Source organism: Odocoileus virginianus, chromosome 15, assembly GCF_023699985.2.
Source record: "Odocoileus virginianus isolate 20LAN1187 ecotype Illinois chromosome 15, Ovbor_1.2, whole genome shotgun sequence".
In the NCBI taxonomy this organism is placed as follows: Eukaryota; Metazoa; Chordata; class Mammalia; order Artiodactyla; family Cervidae; genus Odocoileus; species Odocoileus virginianus.
The window spans coordinates 27,074,254-27,097,629 of record NC_069688.1 but is presented as its reverse complement, the minus strand read 5'-3'; the positions used below and the strand labels follow the sequence as shown (position 1 = coordinate 27,097,629).

General features: G+C 38.3%; 1 protein-coding gene across 4 annotated transcripts in view; it reads right to left on the bottom strand.

Moving 5' to 3' along the window:
* Nucleotides 1-23,376, bottom strand: part of ZFHX4 (zinc finger homeobox 4) — a 201,630-nt gene that overhangs the window by 22,330 nt on the left and 155,924 nt on the right. For 2 of the 4 annotated variants that reach the window (XM_070477195.1, XM_070477197.1), the window contains exons 5-6: nt 13,300-13,368; nt 4,461-4,580 (exon numbers count right to left, since the gene is read on the bottom strand). In XM_070477195.1, the coding sequence (XP_070333296.1) occupies nt 4,461-4,580; nt 13,300-13,368 (189 nt within the window). The remainder of the gene's footprint in view (nt 1-4,460; nt 4,581-13,299; nt 13,369-23,376) is intronic. The other 2 variants (XM_070477196.1, XM_070477198.1) reach the window with 1 other exon arrangement.

Genomic DNA, 23,376 nt, shown 5'->3' with positions numbered 1-23,376 from the left:
GAATATGCTTCCTTAAGAGAATAATACTATGTCATAGGCCCTTATCATTCTTTTGTCTACATGGTAGAATCTGACATGACCCAATAATAGGTTGGTCCAATTCCATATGCTATCAAAGACTGTCACACAGAAGGTAAAAGAGAATTTCCATAATTCTTGTTGCTTACAGGCTTTAGGAATATCAGAAAGAATAAACCTTCTGGAAACTTCTAAATCTATTAAATGTTAGCTATGGCCTTATTTTTATAAGCATATATCTTCTAATGTTAGTACTATAAGGAATCAGAAAAACTGATTTCAAGGCTTGAAACATTTTACCATGACTGTACATTGGTGTAAGTATTTGATATAATTAATCCATATTATTTTAAATGTATATTCATATTATCAAGAATATAATTGCTTTTGAATTTAGGGACATTTATGCTGCCACAAGAAAAGAATTAAGTTTTAGGGTCACTATTTCATAGCCATTATGCTAACTGCTGGATATAGTATTCTACCCTATATATGTGTCAGCTTCAATATTTTTTGGCTAATTAAGTTAATTAAACCATGATCTTAATGTAAGCTAGGGGCTCCCTAAAGACCATTTTATTTTAAATTGAGAAGAAGTTATAAAATCTAGACCCCCAAACTCTTAGCTAGGCACCTCCGAAATACATGCTACTGATGAGAAGCAGCAGCAGAGAATGTTAAGATGCAATAGCATATGACAAAAACAGACTCTTGGAGCTAAAACAGGACATCATGATTGTTTGCAAAAATGAGGGACCTTATATTTTATGCATGTATGCCTTTTCTACCCAAAGGGGTACCACCTTAGGTATTACTGCCTCCCTGGTGAATTATAGGAAATCAAATCTGGGGTCTTTTTCTGAATTGTTTTATTCTAGAAATATATTAAATAAAGGCTAATTACTTTCAGGAAGGTTTTAAGTTTTCTGACTACTCATAGTTTATGTCTACAACTTTACTTGAAATGAACACTGTTTTGTTACCAAAATTTTGAAATGAGATCATAATTCACTTTGTGTTATTAAGGCCATCACAATATCTTCAAAGAAAATGTCATTTTAATGTACTTTTAACTAAAAAAATGAAGTCTAATTGCAAATAAACACTGCCAAATAGATGAGTCAATGATTATCTGTCAGTTATGGGATTATTTCACTTGCATGAGATTGCTAATATAAAAATGACATAATTCATTTCAATTCAGATGCCGCCTACTTAATAAATTTTCAATCCCTAAAATACAGAAGGTTGTAAAATGGTTTATGTTCATAACAACTGAGGAAAATCCAATAACATATATGTATTCAAAGCAAATCTTGAAAAAAAAATACAACAAAATGCCGGGTTATTACTTATGAATCAATGTATTTGATAAAGTTTGGATACTGTAAAACTTGGATATAACAGAAGATGTTATTCAACTCCAAATAAGCCTAAATTATAATTACTGGTACAGTATTCTTTCTAATGAGACTAGAATGAAAGGATAATTTTAATTGCAGTAATGAAGGTTAATTTCCATCTTTCCTCATGTTTACTCCCTTATTAAAAAGTGGTCCCCTTAGCCATGGCAGAGACATATTACATTTTCAATGCAAATGTATTAATCTGGATAAACTCTATATTAATTCTTGTAGTGCACAGAGCTATAATTTGGATTATAATTAATCTAAAGTGGCACTAGATTTAAATGACAATATAAATGAGGCATTAGGAGGCTTTTCTATTATGAATGAATATTCAACAAATATAACTTGCATATTGCCAAGTCTCATTTTGAAAGCTCCCGTCCTAGAGATTAATGTCAGCAACAAAGTACAACAGCTTATACAAACACCTTCTTCCTAACATGTGTTAATTCCTTCCTGTCTAAAAAATTCTGTGTTAAAGTGAGGTCACACTGTTTTCCCATCTAGCACATTCAGATAGTGATTAACATATAAATTTGCCAGGATTTTTGACATTTATAATTGACATCAGGAAGAAAACCAATATACACATAAGTGGATATTTAATCATTAGAAATACTTACAAGAAAAAAAAAAATCCATGTAATAATTTTTTCACCTAATCAGATTCAACGTAGAAAGCAGAAAACTTTGTTAAGGGTTCATGTGAGAGTGGGCGCCCCTGTCTTGTTCCTGATCTTAGAGGAAATGCTTTCTGTTTTTCACCGTTGAGAATAATGTTTGTTGTGGGTTTCTCATATGTGTATGCCTGTGGCTGATTCATGTTCATCTATAGCAGAAACCAACACAACATTGTAAAGCAGTTATCCTCCAATTAAAAATAATAACTAAATAAAAATGTACCAAGGGGGTTAAAAATGTTCATGTGAGTTGTCAATAGTAAGAACTGTCAATGTCTGGGATATTTCAAAGCTAAACATTTGCATCTCAGTAATTCCTTTGAGTTGGGTAAAGTACATTTTTATCTCTATAGATGTAGTTAGAGAGGCATTCCTATAGGGCTAAAAATGTGTCTTAGAAAACTATCATTATCCAATGGTCTGTATCCTCTCACATGCCTGAGTACTGATGAGATGGTACAATGAGATGCCCAAGAAAGCATAATAACTCATCAAGCCATTAGTGAGTGACTGAGCCCATTATTTATGTAGACCAGTAAACCAAGCTGATGGAGGCAGAGCCCTTGTATCTGTGGTATGTTCCAAGCAAGACTCCTTACTCATTGATGAGACTGGAGCCATTTTCAAGGGATTCTCACAACTCATCTTTTACAAGGTATTAGTTACTGAAAGCCAAGCACAGTGTCACATTCCTAAGCATTACGTGAATACTCAACAAACACCAATGCACTGTGTGTTTGACACATTCTTCTGAATGTGTTGGGTTGTGGGTGGAACATACCCTGAAGTCTCTTTTGGTGCAACTGGGAGACAATCACTACTGGAGGCAGGGAGAATCATGGCCTTCCTGAAGGAGTCAAGCAGCTAGCTTTCATGAGATCCTCCTAGACTTAAGCTGACTCCCTTGCTATTTCCAATTCTTTTCAAATGAAGTTTAGATGGCACTGCCCTTGACCTTAACTGATCACAAGGTATTTCAAATACCTTGTCAGTAACCCCAGGAGCTTTATTATTATACAGCTAGGGGATCTTTTTTTTTTTTTTTTTTTTTTTTTTACATTCTTTAGGCTCAAAACCAACCTTAGATCCTCTTTGTTGAAATCAAATTAGAATCATATGCTAGCCACGATATGCTGGATGCAAATTTAAATGGCACTTTTTTCACTGGACTCTGGAGAAAAATTCAGCATGGAAGGGTGTGGGATGGGTAGCAGGGAGGCTCTTCAAACAATTTGCAAAGGGAATGGAAAATTTAGATCTACAAAGACTGAATTACAAATGCAGGATAATTCAGATTTAAATAAACTTGCACGTGAAAATGATATTTTTTGCACAACTCAATGTCTTCAGAGTGAAAACAAGCTTCTTTAGATGCGGCTGTCACTGGAATTCCAGGAAAAGATAGATGACTACCTGAAACTAATAGGCTTGAACCCGTTTCAGCACTTCTTCTGCTTCAATGAGTCCAACATAATAAAAATAGGTATAGCGTGCAGCAAAAGTAGCCAATGTAATATTCATTGCGACCATAGATTTCCATCTCATACATACAAAGCATGGATGAAGTCATATATTTGCCAAATCAAACACAGAAAAAGCCTTAGGTATCCACACCAGATGCTGGCCTAGGGTTTGTTTGTGCACAAGTAAATGTCATGACACGAAGGTTTGTTTTCAAAGACAGTAGCTTTCATTACTGGGATTTGTCTATTCTAGAAGATCAAAATTACCCAGCACCTAATCCCTTCTCAATGATATTTCCTCTTCTTAGGCTGAATCATCTGTAAACTTTTTCACTGGATTTTGTTTGAAATGCCTCAAATAGATGCCCTTAAAAAGGGCAAATTCCTGAGTGTAAGTTGTAAAAAAAAGAAAAAAAAAAAAACAGAAAGCAAGGAAAAATAACATTTATTTTTAGGGTTGTGTGGTTTAGGGAGGGACGGGGGTGCATATGACTGAATGAAAAAATTCAAGTGATATCTAATCCCATGCTTATGAAAAATTAATATGCCATCAGAGGAATCATAAGTATAGCTAAGATTAATGAAAGGCGCTTAAAAAATTACAAGCACACAAACTGATTTGATTAAAAAATAATCTCACTGGTCGTCCTGCAATATTCTTCAACTTATCCACATCTATTCTGTCAGATGGTTATGATTAAAAATAGGTCAATGGGAGGCTACTGATAGAAATCACATGCAAAATGCACATGCAGTGAATAGTAGTGGGAATGTTCAGACAGTTTAAAATGAATAAAAGCTTTTAATAAGCTGGGGGTGGGTCAGCAAAGGGAGGGTTGATCGCTGGGATGGGGCGGGGGAGGGAAAGGTGAAAGATTCTAGCATCTTACCAGAGTCTTTATTAGAGTTTTTGCCTTCACTATTGTCTCTCTCGCTTGTGTCTTTCTCGTCCTCCTCAGCCCCAGCTATAGGTTTAACGGCTCCTTCTGTCTCCTCACTCTGTTCTTCTGCTAGGAAACACACACCAGTCAGTAGGATGGAAAACCCCAGAAACACACACCCGAAAATAAAGGACGTGACCATTTAGAAACTTTGTTACTTAGGAATCATTTGCAGACATTCCTTCTCAAAAAAGAACATGAATTTATTCAAAAGTCACTATTAGAACCTGCTGGCTCTACCAATACAGGGTTTGTTTTTTATCTCAAGCCACTTCTTTTATTTCCACTGAGAAAATGTGCCTGTACTAAATTAAAAAAAGTCTTTTCAAAGAAATGTGGTTTGAGCTAGAAAAGATTTAAAAATGAATGCAAGGCGATTTTGTAATTTCAATAGTAGAGCCTTGGAAACTACATGAACTCACTTCTCCATGGACTTGGATAAACGGCAGAATGAAGCAAATTCTCAGAAAAATGTCTTCATAATATAATGTGATAATGATGGGTTAAATATAAAAGACAGGTGTTTCTCTCAACTTTCAGTCCTTAGACCCCAGAGAAATCCTTTGGAATTTGTCAGAGTAAGATCACAAAACTTCAGTTATCCTGGGATTTTTTTTTTTTTTCTATAGGGGGAGCTCTACAGAGCATAGGACAGAAGAAGGTATACTTCTTCTATGACAACCACATCACCCCACACCTCATTCACGGGTTTCACACCAGCTAGATTACATGGAAATCCTCATAGTAACTCAACCCTATTTAATTATTCTGTAAATCTTAGCTACGCCGCTGCTGGTGGATTAATCTGTTTATGCAGTTAGCCTCTATGCTGGGTCGGTGTAGCACTAATCCGTGAAAGGCCCACTGTTCTCTTTCATCCTGCGATCATTTGTCTCTCACTGTGCTGATGTCACATTTTAATGAATTTTTAGCAATCTGAGTAATGCCAGATAACCAGACTTGCAACTCCCCACAGCATGGCATGCTGTTTTCATTGCGGCACAAAAAATAAAAATCCTATTCCCTTGTTCAGGTAGGAATTACATAAATTAGGAGAAGAAGGTAAAATGGGATTTGAAGCACCAGGCTCCTCAATTTCATAAAATCTTTAATGACCATATAAATTAACCCTGGAAAGGCAAAAGGTCATTGACACCCATTTGCATACACTCTTCTATTTGCTTTTGATAAGCAGAGCTTTTATGCAGAGAACATGATACAATTAACCCTTCAAGAACCGTACAAAACGCGACTCTGGACATTTTAAGTGTCAAGCATTAACTGAAAATTACACACTGCATAAAATTTTCATTGCAAATGCTATAGTGATTGAAAGGGGAAATCGTGGCCCTCTCCACACCCCATGTTTTTTTAATAATGTTCTGACAGCAGAATGAAATATCCACTGTCATATGTAGCAGCTGAGCACCAAAAAGAAAAAAAAAAATTGCTGTTTTGTGTTTCACTTGCCAGCCATGCTCTACCACTATGAGACCAGAAAACAACAGAAGGAGGGTTGGTTCTGGGCAGAAACTCAATGGCAGAAACTCCAAAGAAAGACTCCAAGTTTGAAAACAAGGATGTTTAAAACATGTGAAATCAGAGTTTGTTTCAACCGGAAGTCCTCAAAGGCACCATGCAAATCTACTGACTCCATAGATACATTTTGATGTTGCACCAAAATGCAGGGGAGGTCTTCAGGGCGAGGTCAGTCATTGGAGGGTTCGGGGGAAACTTCCCTTTCAGGCAAATAGACGTGAAAATTATACTTGAAGATGAATCAACCCTTCTCCTGGCCCTACCCTGCTTTCATCCTCCTGGGGTAAGAGGTGATCAAATCCAGGCCTCCTCCTTCCAGCAGGGGGCCAGGCTGGGTGGGGACCGTGGCCTGGCTCTGCTTGGGAGTCTGAAATCATCACTGGATTAGGTGGTGTCCCCCCTCTCCCCTCCCAAGTCCACACACGTGAGTCGACCATCCAGTGTCCGGCCTGCGACCTACGCGACAGCCCGTGGCAACTCCTTCTCAGACTTGTCCTAGGGAAGGGGTGTGAGACTTCTGGGCGCAGATTTACTAGACCTTTCCCCCCAGGCTGGAAAACGAAGCGTCAGAGTGCTACTGAGCGTCCTTATCTTGAGGGGACATAAAATGGTAAGGGCTAGCGCCACTCCTGTTCATAAAACATTGCGCTTCAGAAGAAGAAAACGAAAATTATGAAGGAACGAATAGAGAAACTCCAGTACGGTCTGCGTCTCATCAGACGGTTTCTGCAGGATCCTCTGGTATGTGTCTTAAGTGTGAGAGAAATTCCCAGACAAGTTCTTCTATACATCACGGTGGTGTCTGACCCCAGCCTGACCCTGGCAACAGTTTGAGAAATCTGAATGTGAACAAAGACTCTGTGTCAGCAGCAGGGAGAGATTGTGGGATAGACGCTCCCCATCAACTTAATCGCAAACAGCAGTTCTGAGGCCATAACTTTGCCCGGCTCCTCCAAGCCACAGCTCATAACCTCCAGGGTGGATTTGCCCGCACTCCCTCGGCTTCTGTGACTTTGGGCCCCCCTCCCCCTTTTCTGGTTCTTCCTTTGAAGTAGGCAGGCAATTAGCTCTAATGCTCCAGCAATTCAGACCTGTTTTGTGGTTTCCAAGGCGAAAGCTGTTTATTACAGGTAGGGCTCTTTGGAGCCATAGAACTTGGCGAATTTTTAATCAGGCAAAAAAGAATCAAAGGGTAACTTCTGTATGCCATAAAGTTTCCTCCAAGTCAGGAGAAAAAGGTCACTTTCGTTCTTCAGGAGAGTTTTTGAAATAAATTTGACATTCGTTTTATAAATAGACTTTAGAGTCCAGAGTATTAAGGGTGGAGAAACCACTTTCCCCTAGAAAACCTTGTAGGCTGGATTTAGGGTGAAGGGCAAGAGTTGGCTACGTTCTCATTTTCAAGTACCACATTTCCTCAACTGTAAAATGCTGTAAAATGTAAGATGCTTACATTTTATGAAAAAAGGAAGAGAATTTTATGAAAAAAGGAAAAAAGTATACAGCATGGAATGTATTAAAGGGATGTCTTAGAACTGAGGGAAATTACAGAAAATTCCAAAATAAAGATGCTAAAGCAGTTTTCATTTTCATCAATAAATTTCTTCAATATATTACATGTAATAATAATGAAAGTGTAGCATTTCATAAAATAGTTATATTCACACTGTGTATATTTCAATTATTTTGCCTCATGGAAAATATAGTATTCCTAGTTAAATTTTATGATATGATTCAAATGTGCATTAGGTCCAGTAGAACTTCCTGATTTTCAAATAAATGATAAAACATTTCAAAATAATAGGAAGAAGACAAAATAATATTATAGTCTTGAAGTGAAGTGAAGTCAAGTCGCTCAGTCGTGTCCGCACGGTACAATTAACTTCCCCTTGCATTGTTATGGGCTTCCCTGGTGGCTCAGAGGTTAAAGAGTCTGCCTGCAATGCAGGAGACCTGGGTTCAATCCCTGGGTTGGGAAGATCCCCTGGAGAAGGAAATGGCAACCCACTCCAATATTCTTGGCTGGAGAATCCCATGGAACAGAGGAGCCTGGTGGGCTACAGTGCACTGGGTCGCAAAGGTAGCTCAGTAGGTAAAGAAGCCGCCTGCAGTGCAGGAGACCCCGGTTTGATTCCTGGGTTGGGAAGATCCCCTGGAGAAAGGATAGGCTGCCCACTCTAGTATTCTTGGGCTTCCCTGGTGGCTCAGATGGTAAAGAATCTGCCTGCAATGTGGGAGACCTGGGTTTGATCCCTGGGTTGGGAAGATTCCCTGGAGGAGAGCATGGCAACCCACTCCAGCATTCTCACCTGGTGAATCCCCATGGACAGAGGAGCCTGGTGGTCCATGGGGTTGAGAAGAGTCAGACACGACTAAGTGACTAAGCACTGCATTGTTGTCATGCCTAAATGATGATCTTGTAAGTTACACATATATGTAAACTATATTTAAAAGTTTCTGAATGATGAGCTTAGAGTATTTTCATTTGAATTAAAAAAAAAGATTGGAAAATCACTATCAATTTATTCTATAAAATAATATAACTCTAAAGCAAATCTGCTTCATGCTATCTCTCTGATCTAAACACCAGTCAGTTTTGTTCCCATTGCTTTATTATACAATTGAGTTTGGGAAATCTCTGAGTCTTCTAAGGAAACCACTGCATACTTTTTAAGCCCATATAAAGAGGAAGCGAAGGATAGCAACTGAAACATCTTTAGTTTTTGACATGAAGCATCAATTCTAGACACTTGGCTTACAAGAATTCCTTCTTGTGCCCCTTCTTTGTCTCCCTGTTCAGCTCTACTCCCTCAAAATCTATCCTTTGTATGACCTACTTAAATCTGACTTCTCTACATAACATCTTTTAGGGACTGCCATTACATAAAGAAAAAGCTCAATCTTCTGAACAGGGCAAGAATAGCTAGTCTCTGTCTATCACTACAGTTTCATTTTTCTTCACTTCCTACCTGGCACTTAACTTGAGAACAGTCTCAAATTTCAGGGCACCAGAATCACCTGGAAGACTGGTTAAACCACAGATTGCTGGGCTCTCTCTCTACAAATTCTGACTCTGGAAGTGTAGAGTAAGGCCTGAGAATTTACATCTCCAAGTTCCAAATGATGTTAATGCTCTCAGTACAAGACCACATTTCATGAACACACAAGTCATCGATGCCTACCTCCTTCCTATAAGAAACACTGTTCCGTTGTCTTTTCTAGAATTACTTTTCTTCACTGTATTTAACTCCCATCTTTCCTTTAAGTTTAGCTTGGCAAATATCATTTTTACCATATGTAAAAATGGAGCTAATGCTACTTACTTCATAGATTTGTTATAATGTATAAAAATTAGCACAGAGCTTAATGCAAAATAAGTATTAAAAATGCTAGCTGTATTATTACTCTTAATTGCTTTTTATATTAGAGAGAAAGTGAAAGTGAAGTCGCTCAGTCGCGTCCTACTCTTTGTGACCCCATGGACTGTAGCCCACCATGCTCCTCCGCCCATGGAATTTTCCAGGCAAGAGTACTGGAGTGGGTCGCCATTTCCTTCTCCAGGGGATCTTCCTGACCCAGGGATTGAACTCAGGTCTCCTGCATTGCAGGCAGATGCTTTACCTTCTGAGCCACCAATTTAGTTATTTTTAATTGATTGATGATTGCTTCACAAGAGTGGTTTGAATTTTGTCATGCATCAACATGAATTAACATAGGTCTACATATGTACCCCCCTCTCTTTTAATTGCTTCTTTCTCCAAAAGGGAAAGGGAAGTTGCTCAGTCATGTCTGACTCTTTGTGATCCCATGGACTGTAGCCTACCAGGCTCCTCCATCCATGGGATTCTCCAGGCAAGGATACTGGAGTGGATTGCCATTTCCTTCTCCACCAAAAAGTCTTCCATGAATGCTGAACTAAGATTAGTGTTGCTGGATACGTTTTTGGGTTTTTTTTTTTCTTTTTCTTGTGCATTAGTGTAAAACAACTTAGTTAGCTTGTGGAAATCAGTATTACCTACTTGCCCTAATAGGTACACATTTACTGAAAACAGTGATTGTCTTATTTGTCAGTGTTCCAGAAGCACCAACCCCCAGGGCTGGAATTATAGAAGGCAGGCAGAACTTGTTACCTGGAACACTGAGTTCCATTTAGGAAGCAAAATTGGGAAAAGAAAAAGAGGAGTCTAGACTCTATTTCCTTCCTCTATTCCCGTTCAATTAAACCTAAAAGGAACATTTGTTTGATTTCGTTTGGTTTTGGTCTGGTTTGGGTTGTTTTGGTTTGGTTTAAATTTTCTCTCTCTACTCAGTCACATTCATTATTCAACCATCACCGGCCTGGCTCCACATCTATTGCTCTTCTCAAAGCCACCGATGGCTTCCATCCTGTGAAATTCAATGGCTACTTTGCATCTTACTTGACTTTGCTCAGAAGATGTTAGTTACTACTCTTTTCTCCTTGAAAAACTCCCTTTCTTGAATTTCATTGCACCAGATTATTGTGATGCCCTATCTCTCTGAAAGTTCTTTCTTATCCCCCTTTGCTGGGGACTCCTCCATTAAAAATCTAAATTTTGGAATGTCTCCAGCATTGGTCCTAAGTCCTATTTTCTTATTCAGAAAGAATGTTTGATTTTAGGAAAAGTAACAATCTCCCTAGATGACTTCATCCAGGTCCACTGGTTTAAATTTTGCATCTCCATTTGGATGTCTGAAAGGCATATCAAACTTAATATATCAAATCAGAGCTCTTAATCACCCTTCAACACACTGTTTCTCCCCAGTCTCCACCATCTCAGTGAATGGTACCACCATTCACCAAAAGCAAGGCTCATCACTGACTTCTTTCTCCTTCTTATATGCACACCAATCTATCAGCAAGTCCTTTTAATTCCAATTCCAGTATATCTTATATACAGTAAATCCATCTATTTCTTTTCATTTTCATTGCCAGTACTGTTAGCTGCTTACCTGTATCTTGCAATGGTCTCATTACTGGGAGAGACTTGCTCTTGCTTTCCCACAATTTATTCAGCATACCTTAATAAAATCGAGCCATTCTACTGTTTGAGCCCTGCCATGGCTTCCTATTTTGTTTAAAATAACACAGGAACTCTTCACTGCGGTTGAACTGATCAGGCCTCTGTCTATCTTTATGACTTCACCTTACCTTGCTCTCCTCTTTACTCATCTCTCTCCACACTACCCTTCTTTCTCTTCGCAGAATATGACCAACCTCTTCCTTCTGTCTGTAATGTCTTTCCCCTAATTTGCTCCTTCTTATTTTGTACTCAACTCACCTGTCATTTCCTTAGAGAACTTCTCAGGCCACTGTTTCTAATATAGCGCCTTACCAGTCACACAGGTGGGGGCCTCAGACTTTAGTGGGAATCACTGTCACCTGGAGGGCATGTTAAACCCTAGACTGCCGGGCCCCATCTTTAGTGCTTCTGATACAGTAAGTCTGAGATAGGCCTAAGAATCTGCATTCTTTCCAGTTCCTGGATTGTGCTGATGCTGTCTGTAAGGGGCCTACACTTTGAAAACCTCTGCTCTACTTCCTTCATCATATTTGTTGAAATCTGAAAGTAACTAATTTGTAAGTTATTTGTATAGAAATAACATCTAAATTCATATCAATGTATAACAAAAACTACTGTAATGATGTAAAGTAATTAGCCTCCAACTAATAAAAATTTAAAAAAAAAAATAAATAAATAAAAGGGCTTCCCATTGTGGCCCTAGTGATAAAGAACTCATCTGCCAATGCAGGAGACATGAGAGACTCAGGTTCCACCTCTGGGTTGGGAAGATCCCCTGGAGAAGGGAATGGCCACCCACTCCAGTATTCTTGCCTGGAGAATCTCATGGACAGAGGAGCCTAGAGGGCTATAGTCCATAAAGTTGCAAAGAGTCAGACACGGCTGAAGTGACTTGGCACATACACATGCAACATCTAAAAATGAGAGAACTAATCAGCCTTACTCAAAACTTATGTCCAACAGCTCATGGCAATTTTGAGTAAATTAATGATTCTGAGTTTTCTTACTTGGGGTAATGAGGACTATGGTATGATGTAATCAATTAAGATCAAAGAGGAGAAGAAATGGTTTTGCAGAGAAGAGCTCAATTTGAAATTTGTTATATTTGACTTCTTTGTAGAACATCTCCATGAAAATATCCAGAAGGCATGGGAGTATCTAAATATAAAGCTTCTCAGAGAGGTTGAAGATATAAATTTTGATGTCTTTGTTTATAAAATAAATATATTGACAGGTAGTGGTCTCTTTTTAGTTTGATATATTTCTCATAGTTTTGACTTTTGCCCTATTATTTTCAACCTAGTCATTAATGCAGTTTTTTTATTGGCTTGAAGTGAGGAAGATGAACTGAGTTTATGCTAATTTATTGTAAATATGTTCTCTAGTTTTCTATGGAAAAGTAACATAAGATAAAAAAATAAATAATTATTTATAAATAAAAAGATATTCATGAGACAGGCATAGGTAAAGGTAAACTTTACTTTTAAGAACTTTTAAAGAGGGAAGTCCTGACTCTATATTGGAGGGATGGTTTCACTTGCAATTTTAAAACATATTTCAAAACCCCATTATAAATGTGAGGGAGTTTTTAAAATCATTTTTTGTTTCATATTGACATTATTATTCCAATTGTATAAACCTGGAAACTGGGATCATTATATAGCAGAAATAAGTGAGGTGTATTATAACAACATGGGTGAAATTCCTCTTAAACTATGTGATATAATGCAGCTAAGAAGGCATAGCCCTCATTTTTTAACACACACATAAGCATGCAAATCATAGGAGCCAGTGATTGTGTTGACACAGTTGTAAAAATCCAATCAACTCATTACCAAAACTAACTGCAGCATCCAGGTTGTTTGACTTGGGGGAGAAACAATACCCAGCTTATTGACTTTCACGTTGTATAAAACCATTCATTTATGTAAAAAATTCACTGTGTATAAATGTAGATGTGAGAAATTATCCAGCAGAAGTTACTTGTTCTCTGAGAATTTCCTTTACATATGCATCCAAATTTGACTATATTTAATTTTTTATTATATTTATTATATATAATATTGATATCTTCTATATAGGATTTAAATTATTTGTGTAAGTGATTTGATCAGTTCTAGCTAGGGCAGTTCCAGAGAGTTTATTTCATAGATTGTGAGAGTAACAAATGTAACTCATTTAGAACAGACAAGAGTAAGACAAATTACCTGAGGTTGCTCTCAGCTGCTGCTCTGTAAGATCATCCTCACAGGTCCTGGCTCCCAAAGAGGCAGTTTCTGCAGAAGACATCAGAATGAAAGGTGGTCAGCACACCATGGTCAGCTCTGCAGTGTCAGTCAATACCACAGAACCCCAAATTTGACTTTCAAAGAGATAAGCACCAGGTAGAACTCTATGGCACACCTTACACCCTAGTGGCTGGCCAAAAATGAGTCCAAAGAATAGTAAGGCTAGATCTCATTCTCATGATCAGCCACACACAACAAATACAATCATAGAGAATAAAATATGGCAACAGGAAAGGGTCATTCAGATTTTTCACACTTGGTTATTTGGCCAAGCCTACATGTTATAATGACAATGCACACTGCATAAAACTGGGAGCATAGTTTTATTTCTCTATCAAAAGCATAAAATAAAAGAAAGAAAACCCCTCAATTCCCTGGTAGCTCAGATGGGAAAGAATCTGCCTGCAATGCAGGAGAGCTGGGTTCAATCCCTGGGTCTGGACAATCCCCTGGAAAAGGGCATGGGAACCCACTCCAGTATTCTTGCCTGAGCAATTCCATGGTCAGAGGGGCCTGGCAGGCTACAGTCCATGGGGTCACAAAGAGTTGGACACAATTGAGCAACTAACACAACATAGGAGAGATGATGTGAGAGACCAAATCAGAAAACAAATACTTGCAGAAAACTGAAGAATAAGTTCAAGTCATCAATAAATCCACATCTTTATTCTGATCTATTATGTGAGCCCCAGAGCAGAAGTGTTGACAACATCCTGGTTTGCTAAATTCACACCCAAGTCCTAAGTTCCATCTAACTCTGCTCTTCAAGTTCCCTGTTGTAGGAGAAACTATGATAAACAAGACTTCAGGAATCACCTTCAACACCTTATTTTTTCTCTATATCAATTCAACACTTGCTATTCATTTCATTTTACAATGTATCTTTCATGTCTGTTTTTTCTATTTCTCTGTCCTTGTATCTTTCCTGATCATTTCACTAGCCTCCACAACCATTTCCCTGCCTGGAATTCCATGTCTTCCCAGTCTAATCTCTCATAATATCTCAAGAACTATCTTTCAAGAAAACAGAATTGCTTGAGTAAAAATCAGTGTTCTAGCATTTCTGGGTAAGGGAACCCTCAAGTATATTACTTAACCTCTCTAAGCCCTAATTTCCTCATTTGTAAAATGCAGAAATAATTATATAAATAATCAGCAACTGTAAGAGAAAATAACACACAAAAAAGGTAAAATGTGATATGCAGAAATAATTACATAAATAATCAGCAACTGTAAGAGAAAATAACACACAAAAAAGGTAAAATGTGATATGGACTTCAAAGTAAGAAAAGCTCATATCTTATTGAGAGGATAAAAAAGTTGTTATACAATTCTTACACTGCCAAAGAGACTTGAGTTTATCTAATATTTCTAGGCAATAGCATCTGCGGTTGATTCTGAAGGTTTTAATTAGACAAATAATTAACCTTAAAAATAGAAGTGCATAACAAAGCACTGTTATTACATTTACTAATTGTTTCTCTTGCTACATACAAAATCTTTGGCCTTTATTGGTAAACTGTTTAAAAACAATACAATCATAATAAATACACAGTACCCATTCCCAACAATAACAACAACAACTACAAAAAACAATTATCTTGTAACTATATCTTAAGTCAGTCTTGAGAAAAAAGAATTTGTCATCAGTTTTTGCTCATAAATTGAGGAATAACTTCCAGATAGATCACAGCATTGATGTCTAATCAATAGATCACTCAAGAAGCCCACTTTTTACTCCTGGCAACTTCCTGCTTCGTTATACCTTGATCAATATCGTTTGTTTTATTTTTTGAATGTTTTTTTTGTTCTTCTGTTGAACTCTCATTCATCCCTCAAAACCCAAAGCAAGGGTCACTTCCTCTTTGCTTGCATAACAATGAGCTTTTATACATCTCAGCACTTCTGATACATTGCAATAATGCAATCCATTATGTGATCCATGTCTGTTTACACAATAAATTGTGAGTTCCTTAAGAAATTTCATTTTAACATATTCTCAATCAAGGAGAGAGTGAAGAATATCAAAGTCACCTTGTTGTTCAGTTGCTACGTCATGTCTGACTCTTTGTGATCTCACCGACTGCAGCAAGCCAGGCTTCCCTGTCCTTCACTATATCCCAGAGTTTGCTCTAAGTCACCTCCATTGAGTCCATGATGCCATCCAACCATCTCATCCTCCATTACCCCTTCTCCTCCTGCTCCCAGTGTTTCCCAGCTTTAGGGTCTTTTCCAATGAGTTGGCTCTTTGCATCACCTAGGACACCTTTATTCAAAATATTAAACTATACCCTATATCCTGAAACAGATGAATCTCAAGATGGAAATTTTATGAAAGCTTCCCAGGAACCTCACGACTCTATAAATTCAAAGCCTTCTCAAATATACCAAAAACAAGTAAGTCCTCTTATATATACATATGGAGAAGGAAATGGCAACCCACTCAAATATTCCTGCCTGGGAAATCCCATGCACAGGGGAACCTGACGGGCTATAGTCCTTGGGGTCCCAAACAGTTGGACACGACTGAGTAACTAAACCCTCACCACCATATATACATATAAATGTTGTGTTTAAAATCATTTCTTCCCCTCTTTTCTAGAGAAAAACAATCCTGTTTTACCAAATAATCTTACCATTGTACACACATACACACCAGTATATCAAACGATTTGTTCAAATAGACATCAGTAGTGACTGAACAACAACAGTATCTAAGTAAATTTGATCAAAGGATTGCTACTCTTCAAAGATTTATGATAATAAAAAGAAAACAACAACAAACTTATTAAGTTTCCATCTCTACCAGGTACTGTGGTAAACTATTTGTGTAAAAGTACCTTCATGTAAGCTAGTGGAGGTGATGGAATTCCAGTTGAGCTATTTCAAATCCTCAAAGATGATGCTGTGAAAGTGCTGCACTCAATATGCCAACAATTTAGAAAACTCACCAGTGGCCACAGGACTGGAAAAGGTCAGTTTTCATTCCAATCCCTAAGAAAGGCAATGCCAAAGAATGCCCAAACTTCTACACAATTGCACTCATCTCACATGCTAGCAAAGAAATCCTTAAAATTCTCCAAGCTAGGCTTCAACGGTATGTGACCATGAACTTCCCCGTGTTCAAGCTGGTTTTAGAAAAGGCAGAAGAACCAGAGATCAAATTGCCAACATCTGCTGGATCATCAAAAAAGCAAAGGAGTTCCAGAAAAACATCTATTTCTGTTTTATTGACCATGCCAAAGCCTTTGACTGTGTGAATCACAATAAACTGTGGAACATTCTGAAAGAGATGGGAATACCAGACCACCTGACCTGCCTCTTGAGAAATCTGTATGCAGGTCAGGAAGTAACAGTTAGAACTGGACATAGAACAACAGACTGGTTCCAAATAGGAAAAGGAGTATGTCAAGGCTATATATTGTCACCATGCTTATTTAACTTATATGCAGAGTACATCATGAGAAACGCTGGGCTGGATGGGCCACAAGCTGGAATCAAGATTGCCAGGAGAAATATCAATAACCTCAGATATACAGATGACACGACCCTTATGGCAGAAAGTGAAGAAGAACTAAAAAGGCTCTTGATGAAAGTGAAAGAGGAGAGTGAAAAAGTTGGCTTAAAACTCAACATTCAGAAAACTAAGATCATGGCATCCAGTCCCATCACTTCATGGCAAATAGGAGAAACAGTGGAAACAGTGGCAGACTATATTTTTGGGCTCCAGAATCACTGTAGATGGTAACTGCAGCCATGAAATTAAAAGACACTTACTCCTTGGGAGAAAAGTTATGACCAACCTAGACAACATATTAAAAAGCAGAGATGTTACTTTGCCAACAAAGGTCCATCTAGTCCAGGCTATGGTTTTTCCAGTAGTCATGTATGGATCTGAGAGTTGGACTCTAGAGAAAGCTGAGCACGAAAGAATTGGTGCTTTTGAACTGTGGTATTGGAGAAGACTCTTGAGAGTCCCTTGGACTGCAAGGAGATCCAACCAGTCAATCCTAAAGGAAATCAGTCCTGAATATTCTTTGGAAGGACTGATGTTGAAGCTGAAACTCCAGTACTTTGGCCATGTGATGAGAACAGCCAACTCATTTGAAAAGACTCTGATGCTGGGAAATATTAAAGGCAGGAGGAGACGGGGACGACAGAGGATGAGAGGTTGGATGGCATCACTGACTCAATGGACATGAGTCTGAATAGACTCCAGGAGTTGGTGATGGGCAGGCAGGCCTGGCGTGCTGTAGTCCATGGGTTTGCAGAGAGTCAAACATGACTGAGTGACTGAACTGAACTGAACCTTAACAATAAAATCAGGAGGCAGTGATTAATCTTTATTTTACAAATCATGAATCTAGAGGCTCAAAGAGGTTAAGGTCACTTGCTCTGGGTCCCCAAGTTCGAAACTGACAGAGCTTGAAATAAAACCCAGGTCTGCCTGGTAAAAATGTCTGTGAAATTTTGGATATGTCCATTACCACAGTATGTAGGAGTCTATGAAGGTTTTCCTATCTTCATGAAAGCCAGCAAACTAAGAGTATGAGGGTTTGGGGGAGTTGAAGGGAGGAGGTAGGTTAAGAAAGAAATTTTCACTAGTCCTATGAAAACTCTGATATTTCATAAAATATTTACATTCCTTAAGTATATACTGTAACCAAATAATAGTTTGCTGCCACATAGAAATCCTTTCATTTGATAGTGATTTAAGGAAATGTGTGTGTGTGTGTTTAGCTGCTGTTGTGTCTCTTTGCTGCCACTGGGGTTGCAGCCCACCATACTCCTCTGTCCATGGGATTTTCCAGGCAAGGATACTGGAATAGTTGCCATTTCCTCCTCCAGGAGGTCTTCCTGATCCAGAGATCAAACTCATCTCCTGCATTGGCAGGTGGATCCTTTACCATTGAGCCACCTGGGAAGTCCTTCAAGGAAAGTATAAAATGTCAAAACCGAAATCTGTTACTTAATCTCACAATTAAATTACGTGGCATATGGATACTGTTCTGAAGAGAATGGCTTATGCGAATAAGTTTATAAGGGAATACAGTGAACGGCTCCCCACTCCAGCATTCTTGGGGCGTCCCCCGTGGCTCAGATGGTAAAGAATCTGCCTGTAATGTGGGAGACTGGGGTTTGATCCCTGGATTGGGAAGGTCCCCTGGAGAAGGGAATAGCTATCCACTCCAGCATTCTTGCCTGGAGAATCCCATGGACAGAGAAGCCTGGTGGGCTACAGTCCATAGCGTCGCAAAGAGTTGGACACGACTGTTCAAGTAACACTTTTCACGTCTTTCACAGTGCAGTATGCCACATAATTCTTTTCATATCCTCAACAGTGCTGCCTTCTTTATACAAATGATATAAATATTTTAATAAAGGCGCTTTTAACTTATCAAATGAACTGATTAATCTATACTTTTCTGCCTGTGTAAAATGACATGTTTAAAGCTTAGTAATGATACATAGCATCTTTCGATATTTCACTTTAATAATTGCTCTGTAATAACAAATCTGACTGCTGTTAACACGATCTGTCTCTTTTCCTGGCGATTTAATTAGATTACTAATTGGTGTTCTTCAGCACCTGACCTTTCTTACTTAATACTATTTAAGAATAATATCACTGACAATTCATCTAGTATTTTACTCTATTCTGTCCATTTGGTGATGATCACATATTTGAAAATGGGATCAAATTATTTTTATTAACACAAGGTAGGAGTAATTACTGCATTTTCTGAGGAATAGTATATTGATTATAATATCAACAGTCAGATTGTATAGTGTATTACAACCACCATCACCACCACTAACATTTTACAGTATCTAAGGCTGACTGATGCCCTTTATACATGTTAGGATGCCCCAAGCAAGTGGTGGAGCTATGATTTGAATCCATATAGTTTTATTCAAGAATCTGAAACTCTAACACTTTAGCCTCCTGATGCGAAGAGCCAACTCATTGGGAAAGACCCTGATGCTGGGACAAAGACTGAAGGCAAAATGAAAAGAGGGCAGCAGAGGATGAGGTGGTTAGATAGCATCACCGACTCAATGTCCATGAATCTGAGCAAACTCTAGGAGATAGCCAAGGCCAGGGAAGCCTCGTAGGCTACAATCTGTGGGGTCACAAAGAGTTGGACCAGTAAACAACAACAAAAGCTCTCTTAACCAAAATGACGTCAGTTCAGTTCAGTTGCTCAGTCATGTCCAACTCTTTGCAACCCCATGGACTGCAGCACACCAGGATTTCCTGTTCTTCACCAACTCCCAGAGCCTTTTCCAAACTCATGTCCATCTAGTCGGTGATGCCATCCAACTATCTCATCCTCTGTCGTCCCCTTCTCCTCCCGCCTTCAGTATTTCCCAGCACCAGGGTCTTTTCCAGTGAGTCACTTCTTCACATCAGGTGGCCAAAGTATTGGAGCTTCAGCTTCAGCATCAAGCCCTTCCAATGAATATTCAGGACTGATTTCATTTAGGATGGACTGGGTGGATCTCCTTGGAGTCTAAGAGACTTTAAGAGTCTTTTCCAACACCACAGTTCAAAAGCATCAATTCTTTGGTGCTCAGCTTTCTTTATAGTCTAACTCTCACATCCATACCTGACGACTGGAAAAACCATAGCTTTGTCTAGACAGACCTTTTTGGTAAAGTAATGTCTCTGCTTTTTAATATGTTGCCTAGGTTGGTCATAGCTTTTCTTCCAAAGAGCAAGCATCTTTTAATTTCATGGATGCAGTCACCATCTACAGTGATTTTGGAACCCCCCAAAATAAAGACTGTCACTTTTTACATTGTTTACCCATCTATTTACCATGAAATGATAGGACCGGATGGCATGATCTTAGTTTTCTGAATGTTGAGTTTTAAGCCAACTTTTTCACTCTCCTCTTTCACTTTCATCAAGACACTCTTTAGTTCCTCTTTGCTTTATGCCATAAGGGTGGTATCATCTGCGTATCTGAGGTTATTGATATTTCTCCCAGCAATCTTGATTCCAGCTTGTGCTTCACCCAGCTCAGCATTTCACATGATGTACTCTGCATGTAAGTTAAATAAGCAGGATGACAATATACAGCCTTGACGTACTCCTTTCCCGATTTGAAACTAGTCTGTTGTTACATGTCCAGTTCTAACTGTTGTTTCTTGACCTGTACACAGATTTCTTAGGAGGGAGGTAAGGTGGTCTGGTATTCCCGTCTCTCCAAGAATTTTCCAGGTTGTTGTGATCCACACAGTCAAACTCTTTGGTGTAATCAATAAAGCAAAAGTAGATATTTTTCTGGAACTCTCTTGCTTTTTTGATGATCCAGTGTATGTTGGCAATTTGATCTCTGGTTCCTCTGCCTTTTCTAAAACCAGCTTGAACATCTGGAAGTTCACAGTTCACATACTATTGAAATCTGGTTTGGGGAATTTTGAGGATTATTTTGCTAGCATGTGAGAAGAGTGCAACTGTGCAGTAGTTTGAACATTCTTCGGCATTGCCTTTCTTAGGGATTGGAATGAAAACTGACCTTTTTCAGTCTTGTGGCCACTGCTGAGTTTTCCAGATTTGCTGGCATATTGAGTGCAGCACTTTTACAGCATCATCTTTGAGGATTTGAAATAGCTCAACTGGAATTCCATCACCTCCACTAGCTTTGTTCGTAGTGATGCTTCCTAAGGCCTACTTGACTTCACATTCCAGGATGTCTGGCTCTAGGTGAGTGATCACATCATGGTGATTATCTGGGTCATGAAGATCTTTTTTGTGTAGTTCTTCTGTGTATTCTTGCCACTTGTTCTTAATATCTTCTGTTTCTGTTAGGTCCATACCATTTCTGTCCTTTATTGTGCCCATCTTTGCATGAAATGTTCCCTTGGTATCTCTAATTTTCTTGAAGAGATCTCTAGTCTTTCCCATTCTATTGTTTTCCTTTATTTCTTTGCTTTGATCACTGAGGAAGGCTTTCTTATCTCTCCTTGCTATTCTTTGGAACTCTGCATTCAAATGGGTATTTCTTTCCTTTTCTCCTTTGACTTTAGCTTCTCTTCTTTTCTGAGCTATTTGTAAGGCCTCCTCAGACAACCATTTTTCCTTTTTGCATTTCTTTATCTTGGGGCTGGTCTTGATCACTGCCTCCTGTACGATGTCACAAACCTCTGTCCATAGTTCTTCAGCCAGTCTATCAGATCTAATCCTTTGAATCTATTTGTCACTTCCACTGTATAATCATAAGGGATTTGATTTAGGTCACACATGAATGGTCTAGTGGTTTTCTCTACTTTCTTCAATTTAAGTCTGAATTTCACAATAAGGAATTCATGATTTGAGCCACAGTCAGCTCCTTGTCTTGTTTTTGCTGACTGTATAGCGCTTCTCCATCTTTAACACTAAAAGTGACTTTCCTTTTGATACTGTAATTATTTCTCATGTTCATTTTTTTCTCATTTGACTTGAGTTTTGCTAACCACCTTTTCTCTTACACCAACCCTAATGGTTATATCTCCAAAGGCAAAGCTTAAACCTAAATTTTTAGGTTCCTACTTTTAATTATGAGAGTGAAAGTCCTTACCACTCTCTCTTGCCTTGCCTTGCCACATCTACTCATAAGCTTATCAGTCTCATTACTTCTTTTTCCCTTCCCTTATTTTAATAATATTTATTCTTCAAGTTAACTGATAACATTCAGGCATTTAATCTTAGTTCAAAAATCATCAAGTTCTCATATGGCAAATCTTGATTCCCACTCTCCTCATCCCCCGCAAATTGGAATAATATTTTCAAAAAACCCTATAATCCATACAAATATAATGATCAGGGAAAGATCTAGAAGTTTTAATTTTTTAAAGCAGTCGAGATGCATAAACAGAATTCTAAGTTTAAGTGTGCTGGGACTTGTGAATAAATCTAATCTAATCTGCACTTGATTATTGCAGTGGCCATGTGCTTTTTATATTCTTATCAGTAAGTTAGGAAGCATTTGGCACTTGGTCAATGGAAGCTTGAATTTTTTTAAATAATGAGTGGATATTTAAATTGCCAAGTATACTCGAAGATAGTATTGGCTTATAAAACTTACACATCTCAACTCCTCCCATTGATCTGTTAACACATTAAATAATCATGCATCACTATTTTTAGTAAAATGTTTAGCACATAAAATGAAGAATATACCACCAAACAAAATAAATATTAAGCTAACTGGTCTAAAGTAATGGAATGAAAAACATTTTCTGTAGTCCTAGGTAACATTTTGAGTTCCACTTTACTTTCATCCTTTAAGGAAAAAAAAGAACGTTAACCCATTCTTATTTTATACTTGGAGAAAAAGACCAAATTCTGAAAGAGAATCCACACCTTTCAACAACTCTTCTAGCCCCTCCCATTTCTTTTGAAGCCCCTCCCACCTCTACCTCATCTCAGTGACTCATTGTATAAAGTTTCTTAGCGAACAGGAATATAGAGAAAATACTAGAAGATACTCAAGTTTCAAAATAATAAGTGAGCAATTGTTGGAAACCTGTTATGTGCTAAGCATGTTACATGCAGTTCCTTAATCTTCACAGTGAATTGGTCACAGAAAAACCATTGCTTTTATGGAAGGGATGAGATCACAAACTTAGATGTTTTAAGTAATTTTTGACCAAAGGCACAGAGTGGCAAAAGGGTAGTAGGATTTCAACTGAGTGAGTCTGATTCCAAAACTCTGTCTTCTCCCCTGGACAGGGCTGCCTCCAGGCAGCCCCCCGGACTCTTGGGCCAGGAAGCCTAAAAACTCTCTGAGTTTTCGACCTCCTAAAAAAACAGCTCAAAGGCCTTCAAAGCAGATTCACCATAACAAGATCCATATTTAGAAGAATGTATCAAGTTGAACATTTATTGCTATCCTGGTAATTTACATTTTAATAAAAACCTCTGGACTTTCTTGTACATTGCAAAAGAGAAGACTGTTTCCAGATGAAGCAACTTTGCAATTAAAAATAGTTGCAAGGGGTCTTCTC